The sequence below is a fragment of the Carlito syrichta genome, unplaced genomic scaffold, assembly GCF_000164805.1.
Source record: "Carlito syrichta isolate Samal-C Ts95f unplaced genomic scaffold, Tarsius_syrichta-2.0.1 Scaffold303979, whole genome shotgun sequence".
In the NCBI taxonomy this organism is placed as follows: Eukaryota; Metazoa; Chordata; class Mammalia; order Primates; family Tarsiidae; genus Carlito; species Carlito syrichta.
The window spans coordinates 993,857-1,007,870 of NW_007248075.1; the positions used below are offsets into that span (position 1 = coordinate 993,857).

The 14,014-nt window shown below is 43.4% G+C and overlaps 1 protein-coding gene across 2 annotated transcripts; it reads left to right on the forward strand.

Annotated features, from left to right (window-relative positions):
• Positions 1–6,985: 6,985 nt before the first annotated feature.
• Positions 6,986–11,438, forward strand: OXSM (3-oxoacyl-ACP synthase, mitochondrial). 2 transcript variants are annotated; one of them, XM_008059249.2, is made up of 3 exons: positions 6,986–7,027; positions 7,861–8,871; positions 10,931–11,423. In XM_008059249.2, exons 2-3 carry the CDS (start codon positions 7,892–7,894, stop codon positions 11,331–11,333), a joined length of 1,383 nt encoding a protein of 460 aa, XP_008057440.1. In that variant the 5' UTR covers positions 6,986–7,027; positions 7,861–7,891; the 3' UTR covers positions 11,334–11,423. The 2 variants fall into 2 exon arrangements, with proteins under 2 accessions (XP_008057440.1, XP_021568651.1); XM_021712976.1 differs by lacking the exon at positions 6,986–7,027 and having other exon boundaries at positions 7,669–8,567; positions 8,796–8,871; positions 10,931–11,438.
• Positions 11,439–14,014: the final 2,576 nt, after the last annotated feature.

A 14,014-nucleotide genomic window follows, 5' to 3' on the forward strand; every position in this document is an offset into this window, starting at 1 on the left:
CTGGGAAAGGTCGCGGGTCCTGAGGATTGGGAGGGGCGGGGGCTGGAAGTACGCGTGGGGGGTTTGGCCGCGAGGGGCCGTGTCCTGGTCGGGAGGGGTCGGGTGGGGGGGATGCCTTGAACAAGAAGGGCGGGCCCTTTGGGAGGAGGAGGGTGCTTGGTCTGCCGGGCTGAGGGGCTTAAGCCAGGAGGGCTGGGGTGTCTGGTCCTCAAGGCTGGTGAGGGAGGGGTGCTGGCTCTTGTCTTGCCCAAACCCGGATTCCTCCGCGCCCCAGGGTCAGCCTCAGGTGATGCAGCCACTAAGTGGAGACCCCGCCTATACCTCCCTCCCTTCCCCACAAATCAGACAATCTCATCCCTCTCTTCCTCTCTCTTCGCAGATTGTCAGGTCGTTCTAGATAGATGTGGACCCCTGAAGGAAGGAGCAACAAACGTTCAAAAACAAAAGCGTGGCTGGAGCTCTGCTGGGTTTATAATATATGGATTGTTTTCGGAATCAGGTGAATGATTGAACACTCTTAAGTCCTAGCTTGGATAGTATGAATCTTCTGAACAAATGTATTTTTTAAACCGCAGGTTGCAACATATTGATGGGTTGCAGACTCAGCTTACTGTGTAGTGACCGGCATAAAATATATGTACAGTAATAACAGAATAGAATGGCAAGGGGAAGAGGGAAGATGATAAAAATTTTCATCCCCCATAATGAGGTATTCTTTTTTCTTATTTTTTTTTTCCAAGTTTGAATTCAGGGGCTACATGTGCAGGCTTGTTACATGGGTATATTGCATAGGCATTATTCTGTGATTCTTGTTTTGTGGGTAGATCATGTGATCAGTGTCTTTTATATCTCTTAGACGATGCATCCCTAACCACTTTAATCCAGCCTCTGCCTCACCATGGCCTTGAAGGTATACTTTACCAATGGCTTCCTTCTTTGCACAAATTGCTTTCTAGATCTCAACAATTATTTTTCTTGACCTTTATTTTTTAGAATAAGTAATTTGCCTAAGTAACCTCTTTAAAAGTTCGTGATTCATCTTTGCCTTTAAGACTTGAGATTTTCTTCCAGGATCTCTGAGCAAAACCCCAAGCTATGCTATCCACTTTAATTACTATCCATCTGCCAGAGATATGTAAGTTCTTAATAAACAAGTAGGTTTATGGAGCATCTTTCAAAAAGAGTGTGTTCAACAGATAGTATGTTGCTAGATTCTGTAACTAAAATTTTCAGTGGCCTAACTCAAGGGTAATTTTTTCCGGCTTCATATAACAGTTTAATAATGCAGGTGTCATTAGTCAGTGGGCCCAGTCTCCTTCCATCCCTTAAAACAAGGGATCAACAAACATTTTTTCTAAAGGGCTAGATAGTAAGGCTTTATGGGCCACAGGGTCTGTGTCAACTATTTAACTCCACCTCTGCAGTTGTAAGTCCACAGACAATACTTTAAAATGAATGGGTGTGACTATGTTCTAGTGAAATTTTATTTACAAAAACAGTCAACTTGCTGGATTTGGCCTGCAGCCTGTAGTTGGCTAAGTCCTGCCATAGAAACTCGGAGATTTCCGCATTTAGTGAGTGGTTGGGAGGGCAGGGGGGAAGGCACGCCTACTTTTTAATGACATGAGCCCAGAAATGACATATAGAATTTTCTCTTCCATATTATGGGCAAGAATGAGGCTCCTTAGCCAGACAGGTACCTTCCATAACTGCACGATGGAACTGGGGAGTAGGGCTAGGGTTATAACTTTGTCTACCACAAACCATATTCCCCTTAACTGGGGTTTCTTTTTTCCACTGATATTTATTTATCCTTATAAGAATTATATGAGAATATATATTATACAGTATTTACAATTTTTTTTTAAAAGCAACAGAATGCTTTTTTTTCAAAGAAAATCTTAGGAAGACTCTGTACAAAACACCATAGTAAAAATGCTCTGGAACTGAAGCTGAGGTGGCAGAGGAGGGTCAGAATGCTGTGAGCTCAGCCTTTCCCTCAAAGAGAGGGTGGCCATAGGGTACTTCTGTGAAGGAACTTGCAACCACAGTGTGAAAACCAGTGCCGCAGCATTAATACTGTGCTAATGTACAGTCCTTAAAATCATAGAAATCGCCATTTCATTCCTCAATATCACCTGAAATTTAAGTCCTTCGAAATAACTCCTTACCAACACTTCTGCTAAGGTTCTTGAGTAGCTACAATCTCTTTTGAATACCACCATTTATAAAGCAATTAAGGGAATTTATTATAACAAGGGACTTGTTCAATTGTCTCACTCTTTTCCCTGTTTCTTCCACTGAAGTCCAGTTGAAGATACTTTGACTCCTCAGTTTCTTTTAGAAAAGCTGAAGATAAGCTACCCTTAATCTCTTTATACCCATGATGGTCTCAAACAACTAAAGGATGGTCTAGTATTAAATCAGCTTTGAACTTCTTTTATTTGATTTTTTTATATAATGATTTTTTTTTTGTTTTTTCAGGATTCTACCTTTATTAAGAACATCATCTTCAGAGTTGACACGTCATAGCACTATTCTTAAGTAAAACAGAAAAAGAAATAGTTCACTAAATTTTCCCCAGGTTTGGTTTTGTTATTAAAAACAAAGGTTAATAAAGATTTCACTCCTTAGCAAGGATAGGGTAGAGCCTTCAGGAATTGGTATGGTGCTTCATTCTTGATTGCCTTAATTGATTAACCAACAATTCCTGCTCTGTGCAAATGAGACAAATGGCATAAGAGACTTTTAATCTGGAAGGAAGATAAACTAATGATAGTAACTTAGACACAGGTAGATAGCCTTTTAGTTGATGAAACAAAGGTTATTGTGAAGAGAAAAACAAAAGTCATTTGGTAAGATATACATAGAAAGTGCATGTATATGGCAAATGTAAGGATAACTATTGACTCATTCATTCAATAACTCATTCATTCACCAAATGTTTATGAAGCAACAACTGTGCCAAGCACTGTGACACAGTGAAGGAGACAAGCATGGCCTCTGCTTTCATAAAAGTCATAATGCAATTAGAGGAGTAACCAACCACATCAGCATCACCAGGAAACTTGTCAGAAAGACAGATTTTCAAGCCCCATCTTTAAAGGTGGGTCCCAGCAACACATGTAGCATCAAGCCCTCTAGATAATTTTGATGTAAAGTTTGAAGAATACTCATTTAGAGGACAAAAAATTTCAATGGTATTTTAGGTTCATTGAGGAGGGAGAATTTGAACAGAACCCTAAATTGAGACGGTGAGAAGGTGAGAAAGACTTCCCAGCTGTGAAAGAACAACTTAATCAGGGACAATATCCTAGCAACGATTTCTTCTCAACATGGGCACGTTGCCTCCTTGCCAAGGCCTCATCATGTTTCATCCAGTTTTAACTCTCTTTCCTGTCTCCATTCCCACATCCATCCAATCCATGGTGTACACTATCGCATTAGTGATCTTTCTAAGGCACACATCTGACCATGTTACTCTCTCGGTAAAAAGTTTCTATGACTCTCCCTGCCCACATTCTAAAGTCAAATGGGCCGGGAGCCAGGCTAGGAACTTAAATGTATAGAAGTGGTTTTGTTCAAGACAAAAAGGGTAAGGGAGACTCTGGTAAAGGGAGGGAGAGAGCTTACCATGTCTTTCCTAAAGGAATGTAGATATAATAAGAGAATGTTGCACTCCAAATTAGACCAGGGCTGCCAGCATGTGATCTCTGACCTAGAGGATCAAATCCTAAATCCTCAGTGGGACACCCAAGGCTTCTGCAATGTAGCTCCTGCCTTACTCCCATGCTTTGACTGCTGCATTGGCCCACACCTCAAATTTGACATTGACCATATTGAAATACTTAGCAGTTTGTGGAAGACACCATGACACTTCATTCCTCCAGGTCTTTGTTTTACTTCTCCTGCCAGGATGACCTTTCCCAAAACATTCCCTCATTTTCAGCATATAGCTCAAGGGTCATTTCTTTGTAGCCTTTTCTGACTTTAAAAGGTAGCAGTGACCTCATTGTCCCTTCTGTGTCACAATACTATTACAGCACCTGTGTCAACAGTTTGTACATATTTGTTTCCATGGCTATCTGCCTTTACTAGATTATGAACTTCTTGAAAGCAAGAACCATACCTCTATTCATTTTTGTATTCTAGCTCCTAGTATAGGAGGAGGAAAATGAATGTTTTTTGAAAATATAAGCAAATGTATAAAGATGAGAAAAGGAAAGTTGGGTCAAAAGATAGTTAGAAGGTCAGTTTGGTGGGTGAAAATCTCATTTAATAGAGAATGAGAGCTAAGCTGGAAAGACAGTTTTGAATTGGATTACTAAGAATTAAGGTAAACCTAATAAATCTTAACAGGAGCCTATGATACGCAGATACTGTTTGAAGATTTGGGTGCAAGAAAACACCATGGTATCATAGCAAGAAATATAGTATTAAGTATATAAAACTATTAAATATCATAAGATTTCTCACCCCTTTCCAGATCCAAGAAAGGGCGATAAGAGGTAGAAATAAAAATGTCTCTCTCCTTTTTGTCTTTTTACTTTTTAACAAGATTTTAATTATTTGTCACTTCTTGTCCAATGAGCTCATGACATTACAAAAGAAAAATACAGCCGGGCTCGGTGGGTCAGCCTGTAATCCCGCGCCTTTGGGAGGCTGAGGTGAGTGGACTGCCTGAACCTGTGAGTTTGAGACCCACCTGGACAACTTGGCGAGACATCATCTGTACAAAAAATCAAAAAATTAGCCAGGCGTGGTAGCGTGTGCCTGTAGTTCCAGCTACTTGAAGGCTGAGCTGGAAAGATCACCGGAGCCCAGCGGGTCGAGGCTGCGTGGCCGGGAGTGGCCACTGCACTCCAGTCTGGGCGACAGAGTGAGACTCCAACTCAAAAAAAAGAAAAGAAAAGAAAAGAAAAATACAACAGCAAATTAAAACTGTATGTTTCATATATGTTTAGCTTCAAAGAAAATATTGTAGATCCTTTCACATTATTATTATTGTTGTTATTTTTTGAGTTAGAGTCTCTTACTCTGTCTTCTGGGCTGGAGTGCAGTGGCACGCTCACAGCCACCACAGCCTCAACCTGCTGGGCTCAGGTAATCCTTCCGCCTCAGCCTTCCAAGTAGTGGAACTACAGACATGAGCCACTATGCCCGGCTTATTTTTTATTATAGAGATGAAGTCTCTCCAAGTTGCCCAGGCTGTCTCAAACCTGTGGGCTCAGACAATCCTCTCACCTTGGCATCCCAAAGTGCTGGGAATATAGCCATAAGCCACCGTGCCCAGGCCACACTATTATTTTAAAGTACTGTACAAAAATGAAAATAGAGTAAATTTAGGTACTTCTCATCAAATTTTAGTTATTTTATAATTACATGTGTTTGTTTTAATTCTTAAAGTAATTCTATTGTCACTGAATGAGGATTAGACAAAGAGGTGACTGGATAGGCTTGAGATGAGGGATGATGCAAGATCAAACTGGGTTTCTCTCAATTATTTTGGACAAGGTGGACTCCCAAACTCCTTTACATCCAAGACTAACCAGGAAACGCTAAGCTTGACTCAAATTCTTCTCCAGTGGCAGGGGAAAAGGCAGAGCACTCTACTGGGAAACAATGACTTCTAGAAGTATTGCCCAGAAAGAAACATAACTATGACTAGAAGGTGAAGATTCTATGGTTGTCCCTTTAAAGGAAAAAAAAGGACAAAGCTCACACTTGGGACAGCATGTGAATAACAGATGGTCAATAAATACCACTATGCTGACCTCTTGCTTTTTTATATTTTCATATTATATGTTCCCTTTATAGATTCACAGCCAGCTCTGAGCAAATAAAGTTAATAAATTTTTCATACACTTAGAAATAAATGTCTCCATTGTTGTTAGACATTGGCGTGATATTTTCAGCACTGCCCCAGATCTGGCGACAACTCTGAATAAGTAAAACTTTTGATATTATTATAAAAGCATTATTTGTCTATCGTAGAAAGTTAGTAAGACTACTCAAAAATAAGGAGGGAACCATTATAATCACTGTACATTCTTGCAGACTTTTAAAAGTTATTTTGGAGTCAGGCGCAGTGGCTCACACCTGTCATCCCAGCACTTTGGGAGGCAGAGGCGAGAGGACTACCTGAGTCCCAGGGGCTCGAGACCAGCCTGGGCAACTTGGTGAGACCTCATCTCTACAATCAATCAAAAAAATTATCCAGGCATGGTGGCACACGCCTGTAGGTCCAGCTAGTTGGAAGGCTGAGGCGGCAGAATCGCCTGAGCCCAGCAGGTCGAGGCTGTGGTGGCCGTGAGCATGCCACGTTGCACTCCAGCCTGGGCAGCAGTGAGACTCCGACTCAAAAAAAAATTTTTTTTTCTTTTTTGGAAAAAAAGGAAAAAAAAGGATGTATACTGTTTTGTAACTAACATAGTCTCATTATCTATAAACATTCCCCTTAGAGAATGATGTCAAATGGCTGCATGGCATTGGGATGCATCCAGGATACACAACCCATTTCCTCATGTTGGGCATTCTGGTTGGTTCTATTGGACTCACCATCACAAACAATTCTGGGAGGTCCAGTAACAACTGGGACTACCGTAATTCCCTATCCTAATTTCTTGCTACCGTAATTCCCTTAATTCCTTCCCAGGATTCAGTAGAATACGATGCTGCCCCTTCTCTGCCAACGCGCGAATACATGGGCCTTATCCCTGCCCAAGAAAAAACTCCTTTTCGGTGGCGAAAATGCTATCTCGTCGCGTTACTTGCAGGTCCTCGAACATCCGCGAGTCCCTGAGGTTCCGAGGGGGCGTCTCAGCCCCGGCTGACGACGACCCGCCCTGCTGACCTCGGTCAAGGTGACGCGGCGCAAGGACAGGGGACTTGGGCGGCTCCGACGCTCTGCGTGGGTGCGAGCGCGCATGTGCGAACGTGCGTGCGCGTGCGTGCGCGCGCGCGCGCGCGACCCCGAGCGTCATCGCCAAGGACAGTGGCGGCGCGACCGGCGCCTGCCACGGAGCAGGTATCCGCGGCTCGCTGCCCTCCTCCTTCGCCCCTTCACCGCCGCCTCGAATCGGGATTAAATTTCCAGAGGGAAATCCGAGCACCCGGGGGCCTCGTTTCTTTTCCTCTGGCCGCCATGCTTTCTTCGTGGGAGTGTGGTGGTGCTCGAGGGGCGGTGCCGGGAATGGCCACACACCCTTTTGCTCCCCGCCCTGGCCTTCGTGGTGCCGGCGAAGGGATCGACCCGTCCTAAGCTCTCCTTCCACACGTGTCCCGGTGGGGGGAGTTGAGAGGAGTGGAAAGACCTGTCCCCCGACCCCTGTCCCCTGCCTAAGAGTAGTCACGGAGCCGATGGCCACCCAGTTCTCAAGATACCCAGTCCGGGTCTCTTGGTCCTGGGTGGCCTTTGGAGAAGACTGGTTATATCCCTAGGTATGGAAGGCTGAGAAAACCCGCCCACCCCACCTCAAAGAAAAGGTCCTGAAATGTGGTTTCTGTGCCACTGACACCAGAAATGCCATTTAGAACGAGTCCTGGGTAATCCCGAGAAAGTGTGTCGCAGTCTCTATCAAGCTAGGGGGGTGCCTTATATTTTTCATCGATCAGTTTTGCTTTGGTGCATCGAATGCATCATCAGCTCGTTTCTTTCTCATCGAGTGTCCGAGAGTATTGACAGTCTTAAGAAAGGAATTCAGTTTAAACAGGTGGTTTGAGGGTACCGTGTGAGTAAACATGGTGTGACGTTATTTACCCCGTGTCAGGCACCCAAAGGAACCCTTTGGAGATTGTTTCTTAGGCCCTTAAGCTGTTTGAACAGTGAATACCTCCTAGGTGTGCTGTGGTCTGTTACAGGAATGTGTGTCTGATCGTCCGAATCACAATCATGTGGTCAAACCGCTTACAAAATTTCCTGAAAATCACAAGCCCTCATCCATGTTCAAGACTGTGCCAGCAGTTCACAAGAAGTCAAAGGAAGTTTTTTGGAACCGTGCCAACATCTAGATTGCCTCGGCGGGTTGTCATCACCGGCATTGGCTTGGTGACTCCCCTTGGTGTTGGCACTCACCTGGTTTGGGATCGTCTTATTGGAGGAGAGAGTGGAGTTGTCTCACTGGTTGGCGAAGAGTATAAGAGTATCCCTTGCAGTGTGGCTGCTTTTGTGCCAAGAGGTTGTGATGAAGGTCAGTTCAATGAACAAAACTTTGTGTCCACATCAGATCTCAAGTCCATGTCTTCTCCCACCGTCATGGCCATTGGGGCTGCAGAATTAGCCATGAAAGATTCTGGCTGGCATCCTCAGTCAGAAGCTGACCAAGTGGCTACTGGTGTTGCAATTGGCATGGGAATGATTCCTCTTGAAGTTGTTTCTGAAACTGCTTTGGTGTTTCAGACAAAAGGTTACAACAGAGTTAGCCCATTCTTTGTCCCTAAGATTCTGGTTAACATGGCCGCAGGCCAGGTCAGCATTCGGTATAGACTCAAGGGCCCCAATCATGCCGTATCCACAGCCTGTACCACAGGGGCTCACGCTGTGGGAGACTCTTTCAGGTTTATAGCCCGTGGTGATGCTGATGTGATGGTGGCTGGAGGTACAGATTCTTGCATTAGCCCTTTATCTCTTGCTGGGTTTTCCAGAGCCCGGGCTCTGAGCACAAACTCGGATCCTAAGTCAGCATGTCGACCGTTCCATCCCAAGAGAGATGGTTTTGTAATGGGAGAAGGTGCAGCTGTGCTGGTGCTGGAAGAACATGAACATGCAGTTCACCGAGGTGTCCGGATCTATGCAGAAGTTTTGGGCTATGGACTCTCTGGTGATGCTGGTCACATAACTGCCCCCGATCCTGAAGGAGAAGGTGCCTTAAGGTAAAGACGGTTGTCTCTTTCAAAATATTTCTTCAAATAAGATACTTTGTTGGAGTTCCAAATTAGAGAAAACCATAACATCTGGCCTTGGTATGCAGTATCTCTATTGTTTAGTGTAAAATGGAAAACGAAATAAGGTTTAGTGCAAAACGTCTAGTTTCTGCTCCGTTTCAGAAGGATCCTGGTGTTTTCAGATCAGCACTTCTCAGTCTTTAGTCACCCAGGGATCTTATTAAAATATTGATTCTGATTCTAGGTCTAGGGTGGGGCTTGAGATTCTGTATTTTTTTTCTTTTGAGTCGGAGGCTCACTCTGTCGCCCAGACGGGAGTGCAGTGGCACATTCCCAGCCACCGCAGCCTCGATCTGCTGGGCTCCGGTGATCCTTCCGCCTCAGCCTTCCAAGTAGTTGGAATTACAGGTGTGCGCCACCACGCCCGGCTAATTTTTTGATTTATTGTAGAGATGAGGTCTCACCGAGTTGCCCAGGTGGGTCTCAAACCCGCGGGCTCAGGCAATCCACTCACCTCGGTCTCCCAAGGCATGGCATTACAGGCTGAGCCACCGAGCCCGGCTTGGAGATTCTGTATTTTTAACAAGCTCCTGGGTGATGTGATGGTGCTGGTCTAAGGACGATATTTTGAAAAGCAAGTTAATTTGTTGTGGAAGAGATAAGTAGAACATTAAAAGAAAATTCTGGTACCGTGTTAATGTGTTAGCAAATCATATTATGCTTTACTCTGTTAAATTAGCCGAGAGTTAGCAAACTTTTTCTGTAAAGGGACAAATAGTAAACATTTCTGGCTTTGTGGGTCATGGAGTCTGTTGCAACTGCTCAACCCTGCCATTATAGTGTGAAAGCAACCGTAGAGACTACATAAACGAATGGGCATGAATGTGTGCCAAGGAACTATTTTCACAGGCAAGCATCTAGCCAGGGCCATAGTTTACTGACATCTAAATTATATTTTTGGGTTTTAGTGAGTATTTGCTTTGACTTTAGTGAGTATTTGCTTTGACTTTTAAAAAAAGTCAAGCATAGAAACCAGCTAGATGAATACATGGTTATGTTTAGGAGAAACCTTTCAGCACACTTCAAATTATACTGTGAGCTGGCTGCCCATTAAGAGATATCTATATCTATACTGTGTCTGTGCATCTGTCTGTCTATCTGCCTCTATATCAGAAGCTAAAAGGAAGTTGTTGACATCTAAAAGATTTTCAAAGGTTCTTCCAGGGAAATGTTTTACTTTTCGATTTTTTTTTTTTTTTTGAGTCAGCCTCACTCTGTCACCCAGGCTAGAGTGCGGTGGCATGATCAAGCTCGCTGCATCCTTGAACTCCTGGGCTCAGGTGACCTTTTTCCTGAGGAGTGGGGACTACAGGCATGTGCTACCACTCCTGGCTAATTTTTTGTAGAGATGAAGTCTGTCTTTGTTACCTAGACTGGTCTTGAACTCTTGGGCTAAAGCAGTTGTTGTCACGTTACCCCCACCTCCAGCTTCACAAAGTGCTGGGATTACAGGTGTGATCCCAGCCTTTGTTTTTTGACTTGGCTTTGTAATTCTTTATTTATTTATAATTCTTATATCCTAAGTGAAGAGAATTTTGAAAGGTTATTTAAAACACTGAAATAGTAGATTATTGGGAAATATGGAATATTATATTTAATTGTGAAAGAAAAAATTAAAACATGCTCATTAAAAAATCCTTAGAAGAAAAATTATTCTAGTCTTGATTCAACATGGTTTTTTCCCCCAAAGAAAAATGCCAATTCACATAAATGGAGTTATATTTTATTAGAGATTATACAATCCCTAGGCTTTGTGTTTAACACATGGTGATGAATCAGTCCCAGGTACTAAGTGTGACTCATCTTTCCCATGCAGATAGCATTATATTCACATGATGATAATCCAAGATGGGATTCTGTTACTAGAGCAAGGAAGCTTTCTATCCGGTGTTCCCGGATACCTCCATTTCTTTCACATAAGCCATAGGAATACTCTCCTGTTAAAGTTAAACTTAGTCCTGATAAATTAAACTTCTTGTTTTCTTAGATGTATGGCAGCTGCTGTAAAAGACGCAGGTGTGCCACCTGAGGAGATATCCTATATCAACGCACATGCTACTTCCACGCCATTGGGAGATGCTGCTGAAAACAAAGCCATCAAACGTCTCTTCAAAGACCACGCGTATGCCCTTGCAGTCTCCTCAACGAAGGGGGCCACGGGACATCTGCTGGGGGCTGCAGGGGCGGTCGAGGCAGCTTTTACCACACTAGCTTGTTATCATCGAAAGCTACCACCTACTTTAAACCTGGATCGTACAGAACCAGAATTTGATCTCAATTATGTTCCACTCAAGGCACAGGAATGGAAAACTGAGAAAAGATGTATTGGACTCACCAATTCCTTTGGTTTTGGTGGTACTAATGCAACACTTTGTATTGCTGGCATGTAGGACAAATCATTTGTAATTAAATGATGATGGTTTAAAACTGTTACAAGTGAAGAAATAATACATATGTGTATTTTTATATATTAATACCTAGAAAGAAGAAAGTGACATTGGTTTGGCATTTCTCATCCTTGACACTTGATATCTTGGATAGGATAATTCTTTTTTGGGAAAAAGAGGGTGTACAGTACATGGAAAGATGTTCAGCAGCACCCAGGTTTCTTCCTGCTATGTTCCAGTAGCATTCCCTTCCCCAGTTGTGACAACCAAAGATATCCCGAGACATTGCCAGATGTTTTCTGGGGGACAAAATAACCGCCGACATGAGAGCCACTGATCTGTATTTTCCTAATACTCCAGATCAAACGGCTTTCTGTGACATCTCACCTGCTCCTGTCCCCTTCATATTCGGTGAGTAGCTCCACTCTGGGCTAGGCAGGGTTGCGGCCTGTACAATTCCAGGGTTACCATTCGCATACACTAGATGGGAAGGAATACAATACACCTGGACAGTTGCATCGTTGGTCAGCATTCTCTGAGTGTAGCTGTCGTCCAGTAGCATTTTATTTATCTCTTACCTGTCTAGCCCTCTTTACTATAATTCGGTAGATTAATGAAATTTCCCTAACCTCCTGAGCCATCAGTTCTCTGAAAGAAGAAAGTGACATTGGTTTGGCATTTCTTATTTTCATATTTTTGCTTGTACCTACTGATTAATGGAGATCAAAGTCTTTGGGAAGTGGAGCAGAAATTGCTGGTGGCTCAGGCTATGTCCCCTCAGCCTTCCTCTAACTCCATGGAAGCTTTGGTAGTTTCCTGTGTTCTTCCAATATCCCACCATGAGTCTTGGTGGTCCTTCTACTTTTCTGCCTGTGCCTTGTGCTAAAGCCACAGGATCTTGTTTATCTCAGCAGGCAGAAAATGTTGGGAGGGAGGACATGAGTTCCCAGAGGCATCGCTCAAATGATGAGGGGTGGCACTTGGTAAGTAAGTACCTTCGTCTCCTTTCAGAGGGATATCTAAGGTTCTGCACATGTCGCAGTGGGTCCCTGATGAGATGGTGCTTCAGTTGCTCACAGCTTTAGCTCAGTAACACTCTTTACTGACTTTTTCCCCCTCTCTTCCCTGTCCCCTCTTCCAAATTTTTAATCCTGTTCCCAGGAGTTGCCTTCCAAACAAACCACCTTTGCTCAGGTTCTGCTTTCTGGTGACAGACTTAGGGAGTTTATGTTGTAATGGGGGTTTATATATCAAGGGAACAGCGATTAAGGAGATAAATGGGATGTGTGTATTTCTGCAGAAGTGAGTAGAGTTTCCTACACTTTAATATACTGGATATATCATCTGTCTACTGACCTTGACTGTAACACTTCATCCCCTGTATACCTAAAACTCCATCCATATGTTCACATAGCTATAATCAGTTAATTCCTATGACTATACGTTTATTTGTTCAACTGACATCTGTTGGGTGTTAGCATAGACCTGGCTTTGTATTGGTCACCAGTGATAAAAAGAATATGTCAGGAAGGTTTTCTAAAGGATGCTGAGGCCATAAGGGTGAATAGGTCTCAGCCAGGTTGAGGGGGAGGAGAAAGAAGAAAGGGTGTTCCAGCTAGGGGGAATTCAATTCAGGAAGGTCTAGAATTTAGAACCTTTGTACTAAACATGAATACATGTCCCCTAAAAAGGGATAGAGGAATTTTAGGAGATAATGCCAGAATACCTGGTGGAAGTCTGGTCACCAGAACCTCATAAGTTTTGTTAAGGCAGTAAGGGCAACGGGCAACCATTTAGTTTGGGATTGTGTTAATGGTTTTGTCATGTGTCATTCTGTCTAGGCTGAGCTACATTTCCCAGCATACCCTTTACTGTATGTTCTTGGTTAGGGTGGGCCATAGGAGACTTGTGGGAGATTTGGAGGATGGAAATGAAGTAGCAGTTTGGTAGCTCATACCTGTCGCATGTCTGCTGGCTCATCTTGTGTGGGGCAGTGGCTGAGCCTGCAACTGCTGCACCTTCCTCTGGATCCTCTGTCAGTTTCCCTGAATCCTGGATAGGGGTGTGCTTACCTCCGTGGTAACAAGGGGCCCCAACTTCTGCCCCGTACCACCAAAATCAGGCAATAAGAACGTACAGGTTTCAGTTCATTCTAATTTAGTGGGTTCCAGCTTGTTACTGGAACTTTTCATCCATCTTCCCTTCCCAGCTGCCTGCCCTGTGGACTTCCAACTCTGTCATCAGAAGATACCCCAGGTGAACATAACAGCACTACAGAGAATGTTTAACCAGTTCTCACAGTGTGCAAGGTCAAATCCCTATAATAAGCGTCTATTATCTAGATCTTTCTTAGTGGTTCTGTTTCTGATTCAACCCTCATTGATGCATGTGAAGAAGAGAGGTTATTGGAAGAGACACAGTCATATTTTTTTTTTAGAAACATCACTCTGGCCACAGAGGGAAGAACAGATTGGAGGGAAGCTTGACTCCCAGAAGAGAATACCATCAGACAGGAACTGCAAGAAAGACGGTGGCCTGGGGGAAGGAGGATATTGTGACCCATTTCTTCCGAAGTTGAAAACTGCATATGTGTGTTTAAATCAGCTTTACCAGGGCATAATTTATATATAAAAAATGTTCCCATTTTAAGTGTATGGTTAAAAGAATTTTGAAAAGGTATGCAC